Here is a 22,483-nt window from a genome sequence, read left to right as displayed (position 1 = left end):
CTCTCTTATAACTTCCACCCTGATTTTACTTTATGAAAAAAGAAATTAAAAAGTTTCACGTATACCTCGCACATGAAAAAAAAATTTAAACATGTTCACATCAGGGAGATAGTAATTCCATGCAGTAAACAACATGCCCTCCCCAACAGCCACTATACTGCAGATGCAACAAAAACGAGTAGTTTTATTGTATCACTGAATAAGGTACAGACATTTGCAATCTGTGTAATATATTTCTCAGCAAATAGTGCAATTAGAGACATGACACTGGGATAAAAACGGCACTGACTAATGAATCACGTCCCCTCCCACAGAAAGTATGCTGTTATTATAGATTCAAGCAAAACCATATGTTGCACCAGCAAACAGTATCTAACTAAAAACTATTGTCCAATTTTTCAGTTACATGAAATAAATATTTGTTTTATTGCATTTGCAATTTTCGATGTCATTAAGACAGATCACAAAGGCTAACTTCAAATAAAATTCTACCATGAATCAGCTCGATGCAGAAGCTGTACACAAACAAGCAGCAATGAAATTCAACCGAAGAGTTGAAACTTTGTGTGAGAGTTGAGCCCACATGTGCGACGTGGAAGTGGTACACAAATGGTAATGAGGAGTTCCATCGGAATGATAAATGGGCAAAACACCACCCTGTCATGAACGTGTTAAAACTAAGAAATTATAGTGAATATTTTGGCAATTTCACATATTATGGAATTCGGTTGAAGAGAATTAGCATTTCAACTCAACAACTGTCAGCTTGCCTTTGTTGATGGGTCATGCTATTTTTTGTTAATACCATACCAATCATATGCACGTCTTCATAGCGGCTCTGTCATTTTAAAAATTATGGACTTTACAACCGTGTTATAAATAACTATTTTAATTTCCCGACGTTTCGACCTTCATATTAAGGTCATCATCTGGAATGCTGAGTTACATTTCACACAGTAAGCTAAAGAAACAATGATTTCATCATCGGTTAGTCTACTGGCATGACCTCTACTGAAAAAAAAAAAAATACAGATAAATTACAAATTAATTATTTAGAAACTACATCAAAGCTAAATTCTATTTAAGATAACATGAGAGAAACGTTCTTTATTATAGATAGTTTTCTTACAATAACAATGATATCCTATTTTTAACATTACAATTGTTATATTAGATTTAGGATTCTGGATTATCTACAGTCCTGTTTATAGTTAACTCTTAGGGAGAAAGGTTCCATGGGTAGAATATGTGCCTTCCATATGCTTGGGATTTTTAGACCATCATTATTGTTCAGATTGGGGTGGTTGATAAGAATCTCAGAGGCTTCCTTAAATTTGCATTCATACCATGTTTTGGTGGGATACATGCTTTTGACTGGATTTTGATTTTAAAGTGTTCAGGGCATGATCAGAAAGGCTTCACCATAGTTATTATATCTTTAATGTGTCATTTATGTTCCTTTTGTCTGATAGAAATTATGCGTCCTGTTTCTCCTATATATGGTATATTTCAGGTGCAATAAATACGGTGTACTCCAGGTTGGGCCAGCAGAGGGACTGGGTCTTTGGATGAGTTGAGTAAGCTTTTTAATTTTTCAGGAAGTTTAAAGGTGGCTTTGAGGTTATATTTCTGTAGTATTCTGTTTATTTTATCTGATGTCCCTTTAATATAATTAAGGAATGGTTATAATTTTATTGTAGTCTGGTTTATCTTTGTTTTTTTATTGAGGTCTTGTAGAGAATTTTGTTAATAGTGTTTTGGCTGTAACCATTTTTTAGAAAAGTATTGCTGATAACTTTAAATTCGTCTTTCAGAGCTTGTTCATTTTAGCAGATCTTCAAAGTCCTGTTTTTTAGAGTATTAATGACACCTAGTTTTTGTGTTGGGTGGTGGTAGGAGTTTATGTGTATATATTGACCAGTATGTGTCGGTTTCAGGTAAACATTGAAGGAAAGACTGCCAGAAGGAAGACATGTGACAAGTGTATCTAGATAGAAATGGATACACTTGTCACACGTCTTCCTTCTGACAGTCTTTCCTTCACTGTTTACCTGAAACCGACACATATTAGCCAATATATACACATAAACTCCTACCACCACCCAACACAAAAACTAGGTGTCATTAATACTCTAAAAAACAGGGCTTTGAAGATCTGCTCCAATGAAAGATAAATTTAAAGTTATTAGTAATACTTTTCTAAAAAATGGTTACAGCCAAAACACTATTAACAAAATTCTCTACAAGACCCTAATAAAAAAACAAAGATAAACCAGACTATAATAAAACTATAACCATTCCTTACATTAAAGGGACATCAGATAAAATAAACAGAATACTACAGAAATACAACCTCAAAGCCACCTTTAAACTTAAAATTAAAAAGCTTACTCAATTCATTCAAAAACCTACTCCCTCCCCTGGCCCACCCTGGAGTATACCGTATTTATTGCACCTGTAATACACCATATATAGGGGAAACAGGATGCACAATTCCTATCAGACAAAAGGAACATAAACGACACGTCAAATATAATAACTATTCGGTTAGCCACTAGAGGGCTATATGGTATGTAGTGTCTGAGGATAGCTCCTGACCAGATAAGTGATATTTTGAGTAAAAATTGATGAATTTGCATAGTATTGTTTACTTTTAGTATATTAACATGTCTGAGTGGTTTTTGTGTGTTTTTCCGAGTATTTTAATAAGTAAATTGATAGATACGATTATCTGTGCACATGGCTCCCATAAAGAGGAATACAAAGATGGCGTCCAGGTCGCCATATTTGTCTGAAATTCTTAACGTAAAAGACTTGATTCGGTGTACTGTTTGCAAAATGTATACATTGCGGAGAACGGTTGGAGTCTGGTTAAACAACGATAGCGGAGTGAATGTGTGCAAAAAGCGTAAAGAACGTGAGGATTTAAAGAGTGTTTCAGGTCGTGTGAGTAATATCGTTGTTGAATGTGAGAATCTAGATAACAGCAATATTCGAGGTATGAATGATGATATTTGCGCAGTAGTACCTGATAGCTGTGAGAGTGGCGTTGAAAGAGAGAATGAAGTTAAGTATATAGAACAATTGAATGAATCATCGGAGAATAAAAATCATGACACTGATGCAATGAGTGAAATAGCACTATTACACGGAGAGATATATAGAGTAAATCAGCAGCTGGAGCTTTGGCAAAAATCTTTAACTGGCAAAAGTATGATAGAAAAAATAAGGGTATGAAAGTGAGTGTAAACAAAATGAAAGAGCATGTATGGGGATTCCTTAGTAAGAGGTGTGTTAGCTGAGAGTTTAACAAAATCGTACCAACCCGGTGCGAAAGTAAAGAATGTCAGTGAGTCAATTAGAATGCAAAAACAGCAGGTGAAGGAATTGATAGTGGTTGCAGGTACAAATGATTTGAAAGGAAACAAAAAGGCTATGAGTGAGGATGTGAAGGAATTTCTTGAGGTAGCAAAAGAAAAGAGTGAGAGAGTTAGGATGGTGAGTCTGTTGCCGTGTTATGACAGTGAAGAGTATAGAAGGAGAGCCATAATTGGCAATGACTTTATGCGTGGTGTGGAATTTGTGGATGTGTGGAATGAGTTCGATGGGCGAAAGGAGTTATATAAAATGGATGGTTTACATTTGAATGGATTTGGTGTATGGAGACTTAAAAAGGTGTTGTTGAATGTAGTGGAAGTGAATGTACAGAACCAGGAAAACTAGAGTTATTAAGGGGGGGGGGGGAGTAGATATGCAGATTTTAGGGAGACAGTTGAGTGTGTGAATGTGTGTAATATGCCCAAGCGAGTAGGAAAGACAATGAATCAGAATGGGATAGTTAGTATATATGATGGGACAAATTGGCTTCTGCAATTCATGTATACAAATGCCAGAAGTATTAGGAACAAGATGGAAGAATTTTTGGCCTTGGTTGGCACTTCCAGACCACAGGTTATTGGCATTAGTGAAACATGGCTGACAGAAGATGACACAGCTAGTGGGATTGAATGCAAGAGTTATGGTGTGTTCAGGAGAGACAGGGAGAATAAAATGGGAGGAGGTGTGTTATTGATGATAGCGAATGAGCTACAGCCAAGGAGAATAGAAGTGGAACTGCAGGATAGCGACGAGCACATTTGAGGCTATTTGGTGTGAGATTGAAATTAGCAGAACAAAATATACAGTTGGGTGCTGCTATAGACCAGGTGATGGAATAGATGGTGGAGATAGTATGCATAAGCAAATAGAAGAAATGAGTGGAAGGAGGGTAATTATTATGGGAGATTTCAAGTATGGTAACATTGATTGGAAGGAGGAGAGGACACATGGGAGGAAGGAATTGGATTTTATGCGATTATTAAGGGATAACTATCTGCAACAGCATGTAATGGATAATACTAGTGGTCAGAGATTGCTTGACCTAGTAATTGCATCTGAGAATTTGGCTGTAACGAATATGACCACGTTGCCACTAATTGGTGAGAGTGATCATGGGGTCTTGACTTGGGAGGTGGCTAAAGGTGTGGAATTTACAATTAAGACAGAGTGTATGTGGAATTATCGGGCTGGTAAGTATGACAAGCTTCGGAGATTGCTTGGTTCAGTTCCATGGCATGTACAACTACATAGACTAGAAGTTGACAGTGCATGGGAGGTGGTTAAAAAGTGCCATTTGCATGAAGCAATGGCTGACTGTATACCTAGAGTCCGAATAATAAATCAAGTAGGAGTTAAATGGATGAATAACACCATTAAGCTTGAGCTGCAAAAAAAGAAACAACTATGGAGGGAATTTAAGGAGAAAGTAACAGGCAGGCACATGAACAGTATAAAGCCCAGGCCAGAAGGGTAACGAGTGTGGTAAGAAGAGCAAAAAAGGATTACGAAAAGAACATTGGCCATGCAGACTAAAGAGAATCCTAAACAGTTTTTTCGATATGTTGCAAGTAAAAGGAAAAATGTATATGGCAGAATGATTTTAAAGAATGCCAGTGGTAAGGAGGTAACAGAATCAGTTGATATAGTTGAATTACTGAGCGAGCACTTTGCAAGAGTATATCATCCAGGTGGTGACATTGCAGAATTGAATGAACCAATAGATTATATGGGAATTGTGGTGAATGAGGTGGAGGTGAGTAGTCTATTGCAAAACATCAATGTCAATACATCTGTGGGATTGGATGGTATACCAGCTCGTGTCATACGTGAAGCGGCTAAAGAATTGTCAGTACCCTGGACCATTTTGTTTAATTTGAGTCTTGGGTATGGGTTAGTCCCGAGGGGATGGAAAGAGGGGAAAATAGTTCCACTGCATAAAGTTGGATCCAAGACTACTGTTGTAAATTACTGACCGATTAGCATATCAGGAATCATTGTCAAGGTCTTGGAGAAACTAGTCAAGAGAAGAATACAGGATTGGATAGATGAAAACGGGATATTGTATGGGGGGCAACATGGTTTTGTGAACGGTAGATCATGCCTCAGTAACTTGCTCACGTTTTATAACACAGTGATGGCTGAACTGGATAAGGGTAATGGGTTTACAGTGATTCTAGACCTTGCTAAGGCCTTTGACAGGATACCACATGGAACTCTAATCAGTAAACTGGAGCAGATGGGGATGGATATAAGGTTGGTGAGATGGATAGGAGGGTGGTTGATGGAGAGATACCAGAGAGTGGTTTATTCAGGAGTGGAGTCCTAAAGACGGCTTGTGATTAGTGGTGTGCCGCAGGGTTCTGTTCTTGGACCATTACTTTTCAATTTGTTCATTAACGATATGGGAAAGCATCTGAGAGGAAGTGTTCACTTGTTTTCTGATGATGCATATCTGGGTAGAGCAATTGTGAGTGCACAGGATGTCAAAATTTTACAGGATGATTTGGATAGTTTGGAGGACTGGGCTAGGAAAAATGGATGTCAATTTAATGTGGCAAAGTGTAAGGTTATGCATTTTGGAGTGAAAAGATTAGCAGCAGTATATCACATTGGTGGAACTGTACCCCAGGAGATTGATGAAGCCAGGGATTTGGGAGTGTTGGTGGATAGAGAGTTGAAGTTTAGGGAGCACATTGCAAAAGTGGCTAAATCAGCTCGTCAAATCACTTGGTTACTGAAAAATACGATAACAAACAGAGACGAACAAGTTCCTCTATATCGAGCCCTGATAAGACCCCATCTGGACTACTGTGCCCAGATATAGGCACCAAGGTTTCTTCTTGATGGGGAGGAGGTGGAGAGATCCAGAGACGAGTGACCAAGATGGTGGCAGGTCTGTGGAATGAACCTTATGAGAACAGATTGAAGATTTGTGGGTTGCAAAAATTGGTTGATAGGCGGAAAAGGGGTGATATGATTGAGACATTCAAATTACTGAAGGGTTTCTATAAGATCAATCCAGAAGATATTTTTGAGAATATGACTGGTGGTGGGAAGACTAGGAGCCATACATGGAAGCTGGGCAAGAATGTGGTTAACGAGGGTGTTAGAGCTAGGTTTTTTACTTGGAGAGTGGTAAATGAGTGGAATAAGCTGCCAGAGTCTGTTGTGGGTGCTATGACCATGAATGAGTTCAAGGCGAGGTATGATAGATACTGTGTGAATGTCGAATAGTTGTTCTTGACTTGATGTTAGGGCCTCCCTCGATGAGTCTGTCGACTCCTTGGAGTTGCCCAAAATAATAATAAAATAATAACTATGGTGGAGCTGACCTTTCTGATCATACCGTGAACACTTTACATAAAATTGACTGGAAAAGCACTAGTTGTTTACATCACACCAAATTTAAGGAAGCCTGTGAGATTCTTATCAACCATCCTAATCTGAACAATAATGATGGTCTAAAAATCCCGTATGGAAGGCACATATTCTACCCACGGAACCTTTCTCCCTAAGAGTTAACTATAAACAGGTCTGTACATAATCCCGAATCCCAAATCTAATATAACAATTGTAATGTTAAAAATAGGACATCATTGTTACTGTAAGAAAACTATCTATAATAAAGAATGTTTCTCTCATGTTATCTTAAATAGAATTTAGCTTTGATGTAGTTTCTAAATAATTAATTTGTAATTTATCTGTATATATATATATTTTTTTTTTCAGTAGTGGTTATGCCAGTAGAATAACCAATGATCAAATCATTGTTTCTTTAGCTTACTGTGTGAAATCCTTGTATATTTGTATATACTTCAGATGATGACCTTAATATGAAGGTTGAAAAGTCGGGAAATTAAAATAGTTATAAAGTCCACAATTTCTAAAATGAATACTGATCACCGTGCAATACTGAAAGAAAGGATAGCTGCGCTATCTCTACTGGCCTACCATTGCTCTTTGTTTTGTGCTCTGCTTTCACTTCTCATTAGTCATTCATGAAAGATTGTTCATTAATGTATCTCTAGTCTTGTAAATTACTGGTAATTTTTGCTTGAAATAATGGGAAAGAAGATGATGCTATTTGGGTAGATGACTTTGACAATGCACACAAGGAAACTGCTCTTGAAGCTGGAAGTAGTGAAGTGAATAGGAGATTCTTGGTAAGTCATGCTAATTTTCAGTTTTTTCCTGAAAACTTTAGTTTTCAAAAATCCTCGCATATATCTTGCACCACGATTTTTTAGCTTTAATTTTAGGAATAAAAGTGCAAGTTATATTCGAGTAAATACGGCACTGTGTTTTACTTGAAAATAATAAATTTTACACACTTGATCTGTGTGTGAAAATATGTAAGTTTTCGTGTCATATATGCATTTAAATTAAATTGCAGTTATAATTTCAAATAAATGATTTTTTTAATCAAATCAATGCATTTAGTTCAATCTGAAACTTACATGTGCATATATATATACACACTTACACATGATGTGTGGAAAGAGTTATTATTTAAAAAAAGAATAATTGTACTTTTCTCACAGTATAATTTCATTAACAAAATAAACCAGTAATTATAATCAAATTAAACTTGGCACAATCTAACTATAGTAGATCTATACATCTTATTCTTCCAACACCTTTACCTCTACTGTCTTGTTTTTGTAAATTTTATTTGTATTTTGTGTTAAATTATTGTTCATGGATAATTTATATAAATTCATCCTTCATTATGAACAATAAATGAAAGAAAACACAAACTGTGTTGTGGCATACATTTTAAACCCACCTTAAAGGAAAACATATTTCTGTATAATTACATGTCATCTACAGTGAGCATTAAAGAATGTATTACTTTGTTTTTTCAACACAATATTTAGTTGTTTTTTAAACATCACCTGTAACAATATTGATATACACTAGACTGATAGTTTGGGCAAGTAAACTTTTTTTCCTGGCTAGTAGATTTAAGTTGTATTTCTGGAGCCCTGTGTATATATATTTGATGTAATGGATTTTACTCGGCTATATGGCTTAATAAAAGAAATTTAATGATAAGAAGCCCAGAGATACCAAATATATGAAAAATCTAATCACATTCTTTATTCTGCTCATCCTAATGATGAAGATTCTGTCACTTATTTGGTGATCAGGAACAAATCAGAAAACATTTTTAGGTGCTATGGTGAGCTGGAGAGAAGAATTGTGGAATCAACAGAAATTGTCCACATTTCAGTCCATCTTAATACTAACCTTGGCTATAACTTATCCAATTGTCACTCTTCAGCTATTGAGGTTTGGCATACTTGAGATCATGCCCATTTGAAGGTTCCCAATAATGCTAAGGCATTCAGAATGCCTTCAAATGTCAGCATTGTATTTGCAAGTTAATTTTTAGCTGTTCTTCTCTTGTAATGTATATTTTTGTATTTCATTTTTCATGTTATGCATCCAGTGAAGTCTTCTTAGAAGATGAAACCAGTTTTGCATTCAGATAATAGTTTTTTTCTATTTTGGTATCTCTCAGTTTGTAATCATTAAATTTCTTTTATTATATTATATATATATATATATATATATATATCAGAGGTTGCACAATCTTTACCACATTTGTGTATGTATCAGTAGAGATTAAGAGAAAATGAGTCCCTTGATATTCTTTTTAAATAGCTGGAGTTTGCAGTCTTAGGAGAACATTTGGTAGGGAGGGGTGTTCTACAGAATCAACACAGGTGCAGTGACTGTGAATGAATGGCTGATTTGGATATTATGTAATTTATCTGAATTAGTTATCACTTGTTACTCATTCTTTTTCACCTCTGCATCTTTCTAGAAGGCAAGTTCCATCCCTGTGGAACTTGCCTTCTAGAAAGTCTCTTCTTGAATATATATCAAGGCTGCTTTTAACTCAACTAGATCATCCCTTTTGATATGTCATAGAATCTTGTTGTCTTATTAGCACAGTTTTTTTTTTTTATTTGACTCCCACCCATGAAGAGTTTTAAACCTATAGCATATTAGTATTGTGGGTGGCCTAAGGAATTTAAATAGCCTGAAACTCTGCTCCAGATATCAAAAATGGGAGTTTTTCAAGCATTTCGGGCTTCCATTAAGTATGGTGTGGTCTTAAACTGGCATTGAGTTCTACCATCCATTAACATTATAACAAACATCTATGCCCATAACAGGATTAGAACTGACAAACACACATTTGCTTGGAAAGCAGATACACTATCCACTCACCAACCAGACCATTGACTTAATTCTCCATATATTTTCTAGTCACTCACTTCCAGTACCTTTCCTGCAATCCTCTGCGCTTCATCTCTTCTGATGTCACACTTATGAAAATGAAATACCTTGATGAATTTCAATTTCATCTATACCTCAACTACACTGGTGTCCAAAATCTAAGGGACAAACACAATTTCTGAATATTACAACTACAAATTGAGATGAATCAGCTTGTTGCAATTTGTATAATTGACAATTTCAAGTAGAAAGTGGGTATACACATTCAAAATTTTGAATACTTTAGGGTCATTTGATGACCTTCGACAGGATTAAAGGCAGAAGGCTCTGCTAAATGAATTCTGTTTCTAAGAAGGTCTTTTCGTGAAGGAATAAAGTTGCAAACTTGGATGTTTTGTAATGTCTCAAAGACCATGTAGATATTAAGAATTATAAACACGTTAACACAAGAATATTTTAATGTTTGCCAAATATTTCAGTCTGAAACTAACAGACTATCCTCAGTGGCTTGATAGGAACAGTTTTTACAAGGTGGAATACAAACAATTGATCATTCAAAGTAGAACGAGCGTGTGATGTTACATTGCTAAGCATTAAAGAGAGGTAAATTTCATCAGTGATGAATAAATTATAGGTATTAATTCACAATTTCATATAACAATCTTAATTTATAAATTCAATTAAAGATTACATTAGACTAATGTAAGAATTAAAGGTCTCAATTAAAAAAAAATTTTTTTTTTAAGTGTGTTATCTGGATTAAACTTTCTCATATTTTTGACAAGGACATAGTCATTTCGATTCAAGTTAGGGCATTGAAATAAGGCCTCAGCACTCTCTTTGAATAGGTGTTAAAATTTATAGCGACATCTGTGTAGAAGGTGAATCTTGGACCAGAGAATGTTGTGGCTTGTCTCTATCCTGTGCTGCACCAATCCTGACTTATCGGATTTGTTGTGAAGAATGTATGATTGATGTTCTTGTATTCTTTTTTTTCTATAGAGCATCTGGTTTGTCCAAAATATGACGGATTGCAGTTACAAAGAACTTGATATACATCATGCAGAGACATAGTTGAGCATTTATCTTTAGAAGAGGGAGAAATAGGTGGATATTTTGTTAACAGGGATATAAGTGGCTGTTAAATCATATTTTTTCAGAATTCTTGAAATTGTTTGTGAAATCCCAGAAATATATTGAATTGGAACTCAACATATTAATTCTTTGTTGTTCTGGATTGGAATGTAGGAATTGAACAGATGTGTAGTTTTTTCAGAGAACCCATTTAATTTCATGTGATGTTGGATAGTTGAAAGTTCTTTCTGTAATTCATGGGGAGTTGAGCAATTAGTTCTAGCTCATCGAATTAAACATTTTATGATTCCTGTTTTTTGATAAGGATGATGGGCAGATTGTTTGAGAATGTAACGTCCAGTAAAAGTGGGTTTTCTGTCAGCTGTTGTTGTCAGAATACCTTAAGGTGAGCAGATGAGGAGGATGTCTAAAAAGGATAACTTGTTGTCTTTTTCAATCTCCATGGTAAACTTAATACGAGGATGTAAGGAACTGAGTTGGGCTAAAAAGGAAGGTAAGGAATCTCAGTTGTGAGGCTCACTAAAAAGATGTCGTCTATATATCTCACCAAAAAAGGTTGTTGTCGTCTTGTCCTTTGAAGACTCTTAGATGTTTCCATGTGCTCCTTGAACTGCTTTGGCTATGTCGATTATTTTGTTTGTATAGAGCTGTTGTTCAGGATTAGGATCTATTTCTTGCAAGGTTAATTTCCAATGAAGAGTCATAGAAAGAAATCAACCCAAAAGGTTGGTTGAGGGAATATAGATAAAAACAGGAAGTTTTGATGTTCCAAATAAAAGTTGGCTAAAGCAGGTGAAAGTGGACTTCCCATGGCCTCCTTCCACTTGGTTGTAGAATTTGTTTTGACACAAGAAATATCCAAAGTGCATCATGAAATCAAATAATTTTACGATATCTTGTGGTTATCGAAGATGCAAGTAATTGTAAGGTCTCTTTGAGAGGTATATATAGAGCTTCTACATCGAAGCTCACATAAGATCAGTAGGTAATGAGATTTTTTAATTTATTTAAGAAATCCGAAGAGTTTTTCAAAAAAGAGCGCGATTTCAATAATTTCGCTAAATATTTGGCTATGCAATAAGTAGGTGAATCAATACAGTCAACTATAGGATGGAGAGGAATGTCTGTCTTGTGAATTTTTGGTAGACCATAAAATCTAGGAGGTCTTGCAAAATGTGTTTTTAACCTTTCTATCATGTCTGCATCTAAACTTATCACTTCATCTAGAAGGGAATTTAATTTCTTCAGTTGTCTGTTGGTGGGTAAGATCAAGTTCTTGGTATGTTGAGCAATCTCGAAGTAAAAGGAAAATTTTTCTTCTGTAATTTGAAAAGTGAATCATAATTACTGTCACTTTTCCTTTGTCTGCTTTAGTGATAACAAGGTGACTGTTGCTTCTTAAGGAATGTAGTGCTTTTTTTTGAGAAGGAGATGTGTTGGAAGGAGGAAGCTTGGCTTTAAGTAGCATAAAAGTAAAAATAAATAAATAAAAAAAAATTTTTAAACGAGACCTTTAATTCTTACATTAGTCTAATTGAATTTATAAATTAAGATTGTTATATGAAATTGTGAATTAATACCTATAATTTATTCATCACTAATGAAATTTACCTCTCTTTAATGCTTAGCAATGTAACATCACACGGTTCGTTCTACTTTTTGAATGATCAATTGTTTCCATCTTGTAAAAACTATTCCTATCAAGCCACTGAGGATAGTCTGTTAGTTTCAAACTGAAATATTTGGCAAACATTAAAATATTCTTGTGTTAATGTGTTTATAATTCTTAATTTAATGTCACAATTGTCTTTCAAGAACGTGTAGATGTTTTCGCACAAGAAAGAATTATTATTAGAAAGCTTGAAAAAGGCTGCAGAATTACTGATATTGCCAGTGAGTTTGGAATCTCACATAGTGCTGTATCCATGATCAAACCAATGGAATATGTTCCAGATGTTTGCTAAAAGGTCGCTCTACCATAAAGCATGAAAACAAAATTTTGGTTATAACACCAAAACATAATAGCACCACAGCAGGTGATCTTGTAAGTTGGTTCCATTCAAGCACAGGTACATGGATATTTCAACAAACTGTGTGCAGGATGTCTGCGACAAGTAGGTTTATATGTCAAAAAGACCAGTCTGCATTCCTTTATCTACAGCTCATCGTAGAGCACATTTATAGTGGTGTTGTATTCATGAAAATTGGAAAAGACACAAGTGGACTAATATAATATACTCTTTATAAATGAGAGTTGTTTTAGTCTTTCCTCCAGTTCTGGACAACACTTCATCTGACGTGAAAGTGGTACTACTTACCATCATGAGAATGTTCTGCCAAAAACTGTTGCCAAAAACATACTGCAATTTAATATGTATGAAATTTATAACACATTTTTTGTGTAATATAATTTATTAATATGCTGGAAAGGGATAGATACTGCAGTGTTGGGGTCATGGTGTGGGGAGGCATTATGCTTTATGGACACACTGAGCTACAAGTGCTGAAAAAAAGGGACTATGACTGGTGAACGATATCGCAATGAATTTGTTCAATGTTACATTCAATTGTTTTATGGTGTGCTGTAGGTGAAGAATTTATTTTTTATGGATGATAATGGCACACCACATTATACACGAGCAGTGGGGATACTTCTGGAGACCAAGGATATTAATCGAATTGAGTGGTCAGCATGTTCCCGAGATCGCAACCCAGTAGAACACATTTGGGACACAATAGGGAAATGCATTTCTGCTCAAAATTCTCTTCCAGAAAACAAACAAGGCCTTATTCTTGTTCTGATGGAGGAGTGGGCCAGTTTGCCTCCTGAATCACTTGGTGCTAAGCATGGTACGGCATTGTGAGAGCTGCATTGCAGTTTACGGTGCACATATTCCATACTGAAATGTCTCTTTCCATAGTTTTCTATAAACTGTACGTTAATTCCTTAACTGCATCCTTAGGAAATTCGTAACTTTTGCCAAAAACGTACTGCAATTTAATATGTATGAAATTTATAACACATTTTTTGTGTAATATAATTTATTAATATGCTGGCAATAAATTTATGTCCACATTTGGCTGTGGTCATGAACATCATTTCATATACAAGTAAAAATGTAGTTCGTCCTTAGGGTTTGTACACCAGTGTATATCCTCTGCAGTAATATAGTCTACATTCTCATTAACCAAGATCATCCTTGTTTACCTATTCTTTCTTTTGCCAGCTGAATGATGTCGAAAGAACTCATGCAATTTTTGTCAGCATAATTAGCTAATTGCCAGTCATTTTGTTCTTTTGCCTGCCTTATTATCAAAGTCATCACCTTCCTAGCTTGCTCTTTATACTCGTCATGTAATTGAGGAGTATAAGAATACTTTGTACTCTTTATACTATTCTGCATATAGAATGAATTCCTATACTCGTCATGTAATTGAGAAGTATAAGAATACTTTGTACTCTTTATACTATTCTGCATATAGAATGAATTCCTAATCTCTCCATTCCTACATTTTGCATATCTTTTTTTAACTGCCTAACATTCATACATTGTTATTTTAAAATAGTTCTTAACATCATATTATGGTTTTATCATTATTATTTACAGCATCTCCGTGGAGTCCAGAGACTCATTGCAGGACACCTAATCAACTGTCATACACACAAATCTTATCAGACCTCTCCTTGAATCCATTCACCATCAGGGAACTCACAACCACTTCTGGCAATCCATTCACTCGCTCTCCATGCAAAAAAATCTGATCCGCACACCCCTACTAACCTCTTACACAACTTCCACAGATGGCCCCTAGTTCTCTGTCATCTTTCACTTGCATCAATTTTATAAAACTCCTTTAATATCTTAAAAGTTTCTACCATGTCCCCTCTCTTCTACCTATCAACTAAACTTTGTAACCCACAAACCTTCAACCTATCCTCGTAGAGATATTCCACAGATCACCATCTTGGTCACTTGTCTCTGATTCCACTCAACCACCTCCTACTCCCCAAGAAACCCAGGTGACCAAATCTGTGCACAGTAGTCAAGATGTGGCTGAATCATAGCCTTATAAAGAGGGATAATAACTTTGTTATCTTTACTTGTTAGTGTCTTTTTCAACATCCAAGTAATTTGTTGAGTTATTTTACCAAATTTTGCAATATTCCCTATGAACTTCAACTTTTTGTTTTACCATTATCTCCAAGTCTCTAGCCTCATCAATTTCTTGCAATCCAATATCAGTATGATACACCTTTACAATCCAAAGTGCATAACCTCACATTTTGCAACATTAAATTGACAATCATTATCCTTTGCCCACAATGCCAATTTATTTAAATCATCATTAATGGAATGAAGACAGCCCAAAATATGAAATAAACAGAAATTTAATAATTCCAGTATTTCATCTCTGTCACAGAGACATCACTGGAGATAAAATTGCAAGAATTGTAACAATACATAACCATATTGGTTGAAAATCTGAAGCCCTAAGAGGTATGCCTTCTGCAGATTGATAAGCAGCTTTGGCTATTGGGTGAGAGGTCTGAGAATTACTGTTTCCCATATCTTGGGGAAATTCTGCCAACATCTGTCTTGAAGAACGTATGAAATATATCTGCTCTGACAATTATGGTTAGTCAGACTTAGCAGACCATACCTTGAACCCCCCCCCCCTCACAGAATCAAATTAATAAAATGTGTGTTTGTTGCAGTAAATACAAACATGAAATTCTTTTTGGAATTCTGACCAACCTCTGCTGGCATAGGAAACATTAATTCTCAGACCTCTTGCCCAAAGCCAGGCCACTTATTAGTGCCCCTCTTGAGAATGTAGGCTTTCAGTTTAATCTCTTCTACTTAATCTTTGCATTTTTGTGTGCATTGTGGCAGTTTTTATATTATGTCCTTGATGATGATCTCCATGACAGATGAAATATTGGGATCGTTAAATTCTTTTTGGAATTCTGACCAACCTCTGCTGGCATAGGAAACATTAATTCTCAGACCTCTTGCCCAAAGCCAGGCTACTTATTAGTGCCCCTCTTGAGAATGTAGGCTTTCAGTTTAATCTCTTCTACTTAATCTTTGCATTTTTGTGTGCATTGTGGCAGTTTTTATATTATGTCCTTGATGATGATCTCCATGACAGATGAAATATTGGGATCGTTAAATTTCTGTTTAATTCATTCACTGTGCTATCTTCATTCTATTAAACCATAATTGAGCTTTAACCAGCACTTAAGCCTAAATATATGATAGTTCTTGAGCAGTTTCCATGCAACATTTGCTTTCTCCTTTCCATCTAACTTCTCATTCCAAAATAGTAAATATAATATGCTTGCTTCATAATCTTAATTGATTTGGCATAATTCTAACCATTACATTGTCATTGCCAAAGTGAAAATGAGAAGCTAGTTCTTTACTTTATTTTTATCCGATCTGTATCTGAATGCTGTCATTTAGATATAAAATTGGGAATAGTCAATTGTTTCTAGTAGTGTAGTAAAAAGTAAAAATCTCTTCACCTGTGATTGTTCTTTTCCATTTGATTCTGTGGCTCATAAACATTAGATACACTCAGTTCAGCCACAGAAATTTTGCTTATTTGAGGCCTGAAGTAGCTTGAAAAAGTTCAATGTTTGGTCTTTAGAGGCAATTTTTTCAGATTATCTAACCCTTAGTCCACCCACAGTATTGTACTATAGGCTAACTTCCTTTCATGGGTTTCATACTAGAATTCACCCCTTTTCATATGCTTCACATAAAATTACATTTCAAATTTTAGATGTGTGTGCTTTTTTGATGCACCTTGAATAATTAAAATAGTCAGAATTTATTTTGACTTTTTTTTTAATTGTTCAGAACATTACGAATGCTTTGCTTGATGCTATTTCTGAAACATCCATTATATTGTTATATTCTTGGACATAAAAAATTACTTTGTCTCTTAGCATGGCATATACCAGTCTACCCAATTCAGACAGAAAATTTTGTTCTTAAAATATTTTGCTCATGTTCTCCATTTTAAGTATTAACTGAATCTACACTGAGATATTTTTAAACTTTGCATTACACCATAGTATGTTTTATTATTTATGCATTGTGAATTCATAAAGTATAAAACATTTCTTTAACTATAATGTTTTGTTTTGTTTGAAGTTGAAGAAATGTTTTATAGGAGTATGAAAAACTTATGAAGTGTACATCAAGTGTTTGAATATTGGAAAAGTTTAAAGTGGCAGACATTCATGCTTCATAAAAGTTCACTTTTTCTCCTTTGGTTTCCGAGTTTGTTTCACCTTGTTCATCTCTTCACAATAGGTGTGTGAATACGAAGAGTTTCTACAAAGAAAATCTTAGTCATAATATTAATAAATCATAAATGAGCTACAATGGAAAAACAGTGAGTTTTTTTAACTTTGAAAAGTACTACAAAGATTTTATTTTTTTATAACTGCATGTTATAAATATCTGCTTTTCTGAATTATTCATTTTTGATATATATGAATTCCTAAAGTAGATATCTTCGTTGTATTTTTTTAACATTGTTTTTAGTATTTTTAAAATATGAAGTCATTCAATATTAAGCTTTCCTGTTTGCTGTTTAGCAAAGGATTGCCAGTAGAACTATCTATAATGAAGAAGAGTTCCAGCAGATTTACATTAAATATTTGTTAATAATTGTTTGTTTAGAATGGAGTGTATATTTTATATTTCAGCATCTCTGTGGTGCTGCAGAGAATCTGCACTCTTATTTAAGTTAAAATAGTAATTTCTAAGTTTTATACTCAAGCTTACACAAAAAAAAAAATCATGTTTTCAAAAAAAAAAAAAAAAAAAATCTTTGGAACTGAGAAAATTCATTATTTCATCATTGAATTAAAATTATTTTTCTTAAATTATAATCCTTCAGCATTTTAATATCAATTTTTGAACCAGTATGCTTCTTTTACACATAGTAAAATTCAACCTAACAGCAATTATTATTATTAAATAAAGCTCACTTGTTAACTTTGTATTCATATCTGCACATTAATCAGAAAGGAAGCTTTTACTCCAGTACTTCACCCAAATGTCTTCTGCAATATCATCACTCATCTGTTAGCCAACTTCATAAGCACCTGAACAAGGAGTCCCACATCTGTTACATTGACGAGACTTGCTTCATGAAATACACAGGTATGAACTCTGCTCTCCTCTGATACAAATTCTTGCAGAGATATGTGCAATGCATCAGATTTCATAAAATTTTATATTTTTCCCTATTCTGCAAGTTTCAAATAATATCTCAAATGCAGTATATCGTCATTTAAAATCTGGTACTGGAATTCATCCCTTTTCATATGCTTCAGAATAACAAATTTTACATCTGCCTAAATGAAATTGATTGAAATTTTATTCACTATTTTTGTTATTAACTAAATGTTGAAAAACATCTTAATCTAGACAATCCATAATACTTTTTTTTAAAACCGGTATATTTTTTAGGTTAGTTTAAATGTAGCATTTGGAAAATTTTTAAGTTGATTCAAGTCAAGTACTTGCCACATGTTATATGTTCTTTTCATGAATCATGTGTGCACATACTACTATAACTTTGGCACTCATTTCCCCAAATTGCATTACCAGTCATGAACATCACATTTTGATATATTGCATTACCAGTTGTAAACCTTATATTGCACTTGAGTATTAGGTTTTCAGCATTCAGTTAATGTCTCAGATTGGTATTAAGAATAGTCATAATATTTTCATTTGGGGTAAAGCATGAGAGAAATGCATTAATTTTGATAACTCTGGTTATACATTTAAAAAAAAAAGAATTGTATATATAGATGTATAAATTTCTCATTTGTTTGCAATTTTAAGCACTTGAAAACATCAGCTCTCTGCCTTATTGCATTATTGTTGGTGCAGTTGATGCACTTATTTCTATAATGAAATTTACCCTTCTTTTAATTTACTAGTATGGGATTATTATTTGAGGCATTTTAAGTATTAACACTAAAAAAAAAATCTGAAACTGAATTACTTAAAATTTCACTTTTAGATTATTTTTAAGCATCCATAGTTAAGTTGCATGAGAAATTTAGAACACTCAATCTGCAGGAAATTTTAATTAAAATATTTGAAACCTTTTATGCTCTTGTTTCAGCACAAGTTGATTCTTCAGATCACCATAATGGAGTCTCTATTGAGAACGTAACTATGGAAGATGCTAATTACGCTAACATTCCATCGACCTCTAGGCCTAACAGATATTTGGACTCTAGATCTAATGCAGATAATTTATTTAGGGATGGCCAACATGATTCTGGAGAACCTCTTGCAAAACGATTAAGAAGTGGTTCACGAAGTGCACAGAATCATTCTTCAGATTCAAAGGACTCCAAAGTTTCCTTAAATAACAAGATACAGTATTCTTGTGGTAAAAATATTATGACATTACCATTACTATTGTACTTTAATAATTTAATGTCTTAACATTCCTTTTATATCTTCTGTTTAAAAATACTTGTGTTGATGTATTCATTTTATATTTCTCTTGAAGTTGCTTATTGGGTAGGTCTAGACTCCATATTCTTATGAGCTGATTCAGTCATTATGTTGCCTAACAGAGCATGTTGCTAATTGAACATGTGATTATTAAGCAAGCAAGGATTATTATTGTTATTATTCAGGCCTCCATGGAGTCAAACAACTCATCGAGGGGAGGTCCCCCCCCTGAGAAACACAAAGTCTATCATACCACTCCTTAAACTCATTGACCGTTCTCGCTCCCACCACTCCATCAGGCAATGCATTCCACGGCTCAACCACCCTCCACACAAAAAAACCACTCCTTACCCTCTTGCTCACAGTTTCCTTTCGTAACTTCCAGGAATGGCCTCTTGTCATCACTCCTTTCCGCTGTTCAACCAAGAGAAAGAACTCCCCAGTGTCAACCCTGTAACCACCTCTCAACAGTTTAAAAGTCTCAATCATATCACCTCTCCTTCTTCTATCCACCAAACTCTGCAGTCCACATTCTCTCAGCCGATCCTCATAATTTTCCTTGTACAGTCCTGAAACCATCTTTGTTATCAGTCTCTGCACCTTTTCCACAGTTAATTTATCCCCTTCAAATCCTGGGGACCAAATCTGAGTCCAATAGTCCAAGTGTGGTCTGATCAGAGACTTATACAACGGAATGATAACCCTCTTATCTCTGCAGGTCAGTGTCCTTCTCATAATAGCAGCAATCCTCTGTGTTACCTTCACCACCTTTGCAATATGTCCCCTAAATTTCATTTTTCTATCAATCATCAACCTCAGATCTCTTGTCTCCCCTACTTCCTCCAGTATAACTCCTCCCATAGAGTATGCAGCATCCCATCGATGTGTCCCAAACCTCAAGACCTTACATTTTGCTGCATTAAACCGAGACCCCCATTCATTTGCCCATCTATCTAGCTTATTTAAATCCTCTTGCAGGGCTACCACATCTGCACTATTACTAATAATCCTTCCCAGCTTCGCATCATCTGCAAACAACTGAATATCCCCCTGCAATCCACTGGCTCTGTCATTGATATAAAGGTTAAACAATATAGGTCCTAGTACTGAGTCCTGTGGGACCCCACTTGTAACCCTCTGCCACCTGGAACTGCTCCACCATACACAACTCTCTGATACTTATCAGACAGCCAATCCTGAATCCAGTTGACCAATCTGACATCCAGACCCATGTGCTGCAACTTAAATATCAGCTTATCATGTGGCACCCTGTCAAATGCCTTTGCCAAGTCTAAGAAAATTGCAGTATATGCCTTTCCCTCATCTAATGTTCTTGTAACTTTATTATAAAAGGCTAGCATATTGCTAAAACAAGAGCGTCCTTTCACAAATCCATGTTGATTCTCACAGATAACATTACCCTCATCTGCCCAATGCTGTATATGGTCCCTCACTACTTTCTCCAAGATCTTAACAACTACTGATGACACACAGACTGGCCTATAATTACACACTTCCAGTCTGCTACCACCGTTATGCAATGGCACTATCTTACCTTCCTTCCATTCCCTCGGCACCTTTGCCGAAGCCAGACTTTCATTGAAAAGCCACGTTAAAGGCACTGTCAATTCCCTAGCACGTTCTCTCAAAACTCGTGGTGAAATACCATCCAGTCCCACAGCTTTACTGACATCCACAGAACTCAGTATCTGAAACACACTCTCCTCCAGACCTCGAACCAGCCCTATCCCTCTAGCATTAAAACTGACTCCTCTAGGATGAAATACTCCAATAAAGTGTTCATTGAACAATTCCACTATGTCCTCTGTATCAGTCATTCTATTCCCATTTTTATCCCACGATATCATTCTTCCACAGTCATTTCTCCTCCTACTGGCCACATAGCTAAAAAATTCCCTAGGATTTTCTTTGGATCATAGGGCCAATCTCCTCTCATATTCCAGTTTCGCTTTCCTTACCACACTAGTCACTCTTCTGGCCTGTGTCTTATATTCCTCGTGCATCTTCTCTTCACCTGTCTCCTTATATCTCTTCCATAGCCTCTTTTTCGCATGCAATTCCTGTTTAATATTGTTTGTCATCCACTTTACTCCAAATTGCGTCCTCTTCTTCACTCGTGGTATACAACTTACCATTGCCGATAACAAATATTCTTCCACAGTTTCCCACGCACTAATGATATCCCGGCCTTCCAATTCCTCCCTCCATGAAACTTCCCAAAGTTGAAGTCTAAGACTATTATAATCACCTGCCTTATAATTCCACATAAGTTCCCGTCTCTTTGATACTCCTGCATGTCTATTCATTTTCCAAGTCAAAACCATATGGTCACTCTCTCCAACTGGTGGGAGAGATGTCAACTCAGTTATTATCAACTCTTCTGATGCTATAACCAAATACAAAACTCTTGAACCTCTTGTTCCCTCTGTTACATGTTGCCTAAGACATCTGTCCCTCAAGAATTCTAGAAATTCCATTCCCCTATTGCTACATGCATCTTCCTCTCTCCAATCTATACTACTGTAGTTAAAATCTCCCGTAACAATCATTCTTCTTGCACTTGCCAAACTTAGCTGTCTAAACATCTCCTGGTCCCCATCCTCTGTGCTCCTGGGTCTGTAGCAACACCCCACTAAAAGTCATTTGTTTCACTTCCTTCCAAATTCTCCACTCTTAGAGGACATAGGTCATCACTTATCATAAGCAGTACCCCACCACCATGCTTTCCCCTCCTATCCTGACGAAAAATGCTATACCGAGCGACTTCTATTCCTGTTGTTATATCCCCTTCTGTCAACCACGTCTCAGTGATTGCAATAATTTTAGGCCAGGCTGATGCTATCTGCGCCACCAATTCCTCTCCTTTATTCCGGATACTCCTAGCATTAGTATAAAGCATATAAATACCATTGTTTCTATACCCAGCATTATCATTTCTGGAATCCACTGGGCTCATGTTACCTGACATTGTCTCCCTTCTCCCGAGTATTCATTCCCACAAGAGGCCACCTCTGCTATCATCCTCCCTGGGACACACTGACTCGTTCAGAATAGCAATCTCTCCAGTTGCCTACGTCCTTCCTCATTCAAATGTAAACGGTCTCTTGCATACAATTCCTCTCTTTCCTCAAACGCACTCCAAGCATCCACTCCACATATACCAGTCCTCTCTTGTCACACATTCTCGCTGTTATGCCATTCAATATCACCGCTCTTCTGCTCAGCTCATCATTATCATA

The 22,483-nt window shown here is 35.6% G+C and overlaps 1 protein-coding gene across 2 annotated transcripts in view; it reads left to right on the top strand.

Moving 5' to 3' along the window:
• LOC150097898 (death effector domain-containing protein-like) overlaps nt 1–22,483 on the top strand; it is a 126,359-nt gene that overhangs the window by 66,327 nt on the left and 37,549 nt on the right. The window contains exons 2-4 of one of the 2 annotated variants that reach the window (XM_090406708.1): nt 16,887–17,130; nt 17,768–17,906; nt 18,883–19,155. In XM_090406708.1, the coding sequence (XP_090262834.1) occupies nt 17,110–17,130; nt 17,768–17,906; nt 18,883–19,155 (433 nt within the window). In that variant the 5' untranslated portion in view covers nt 16,887–17,109. The remainder of the gene's footprint in view (nt 1–16,886; nt 17,131–17,767; nt 17,907–18,882; nt 19,156–22,483) is intronic. The other variant, XM_090406707.1, reaches the window with a different exon arrangement.

The sequence above is a fragment of the Typopeltis vanoorti genome, chromosome 16 (genome assembly GCF_054136105.1).
Source record: "Typopeltis vanoorti isolate ZY-2024b chromosome 16, IOZ_Tvanoo_1.0, whole genome shotgun sequence".
Lineage (NCBI taxonomy): Eukaryota > Metazoa > Arthropoda > Arachnida > Uropygi > Thelyphonidae > Typopeltis > Typopeltis vanoorti.
This window is presented reverse-complemented; position numbering and strand designations above follow the sequence as displayed.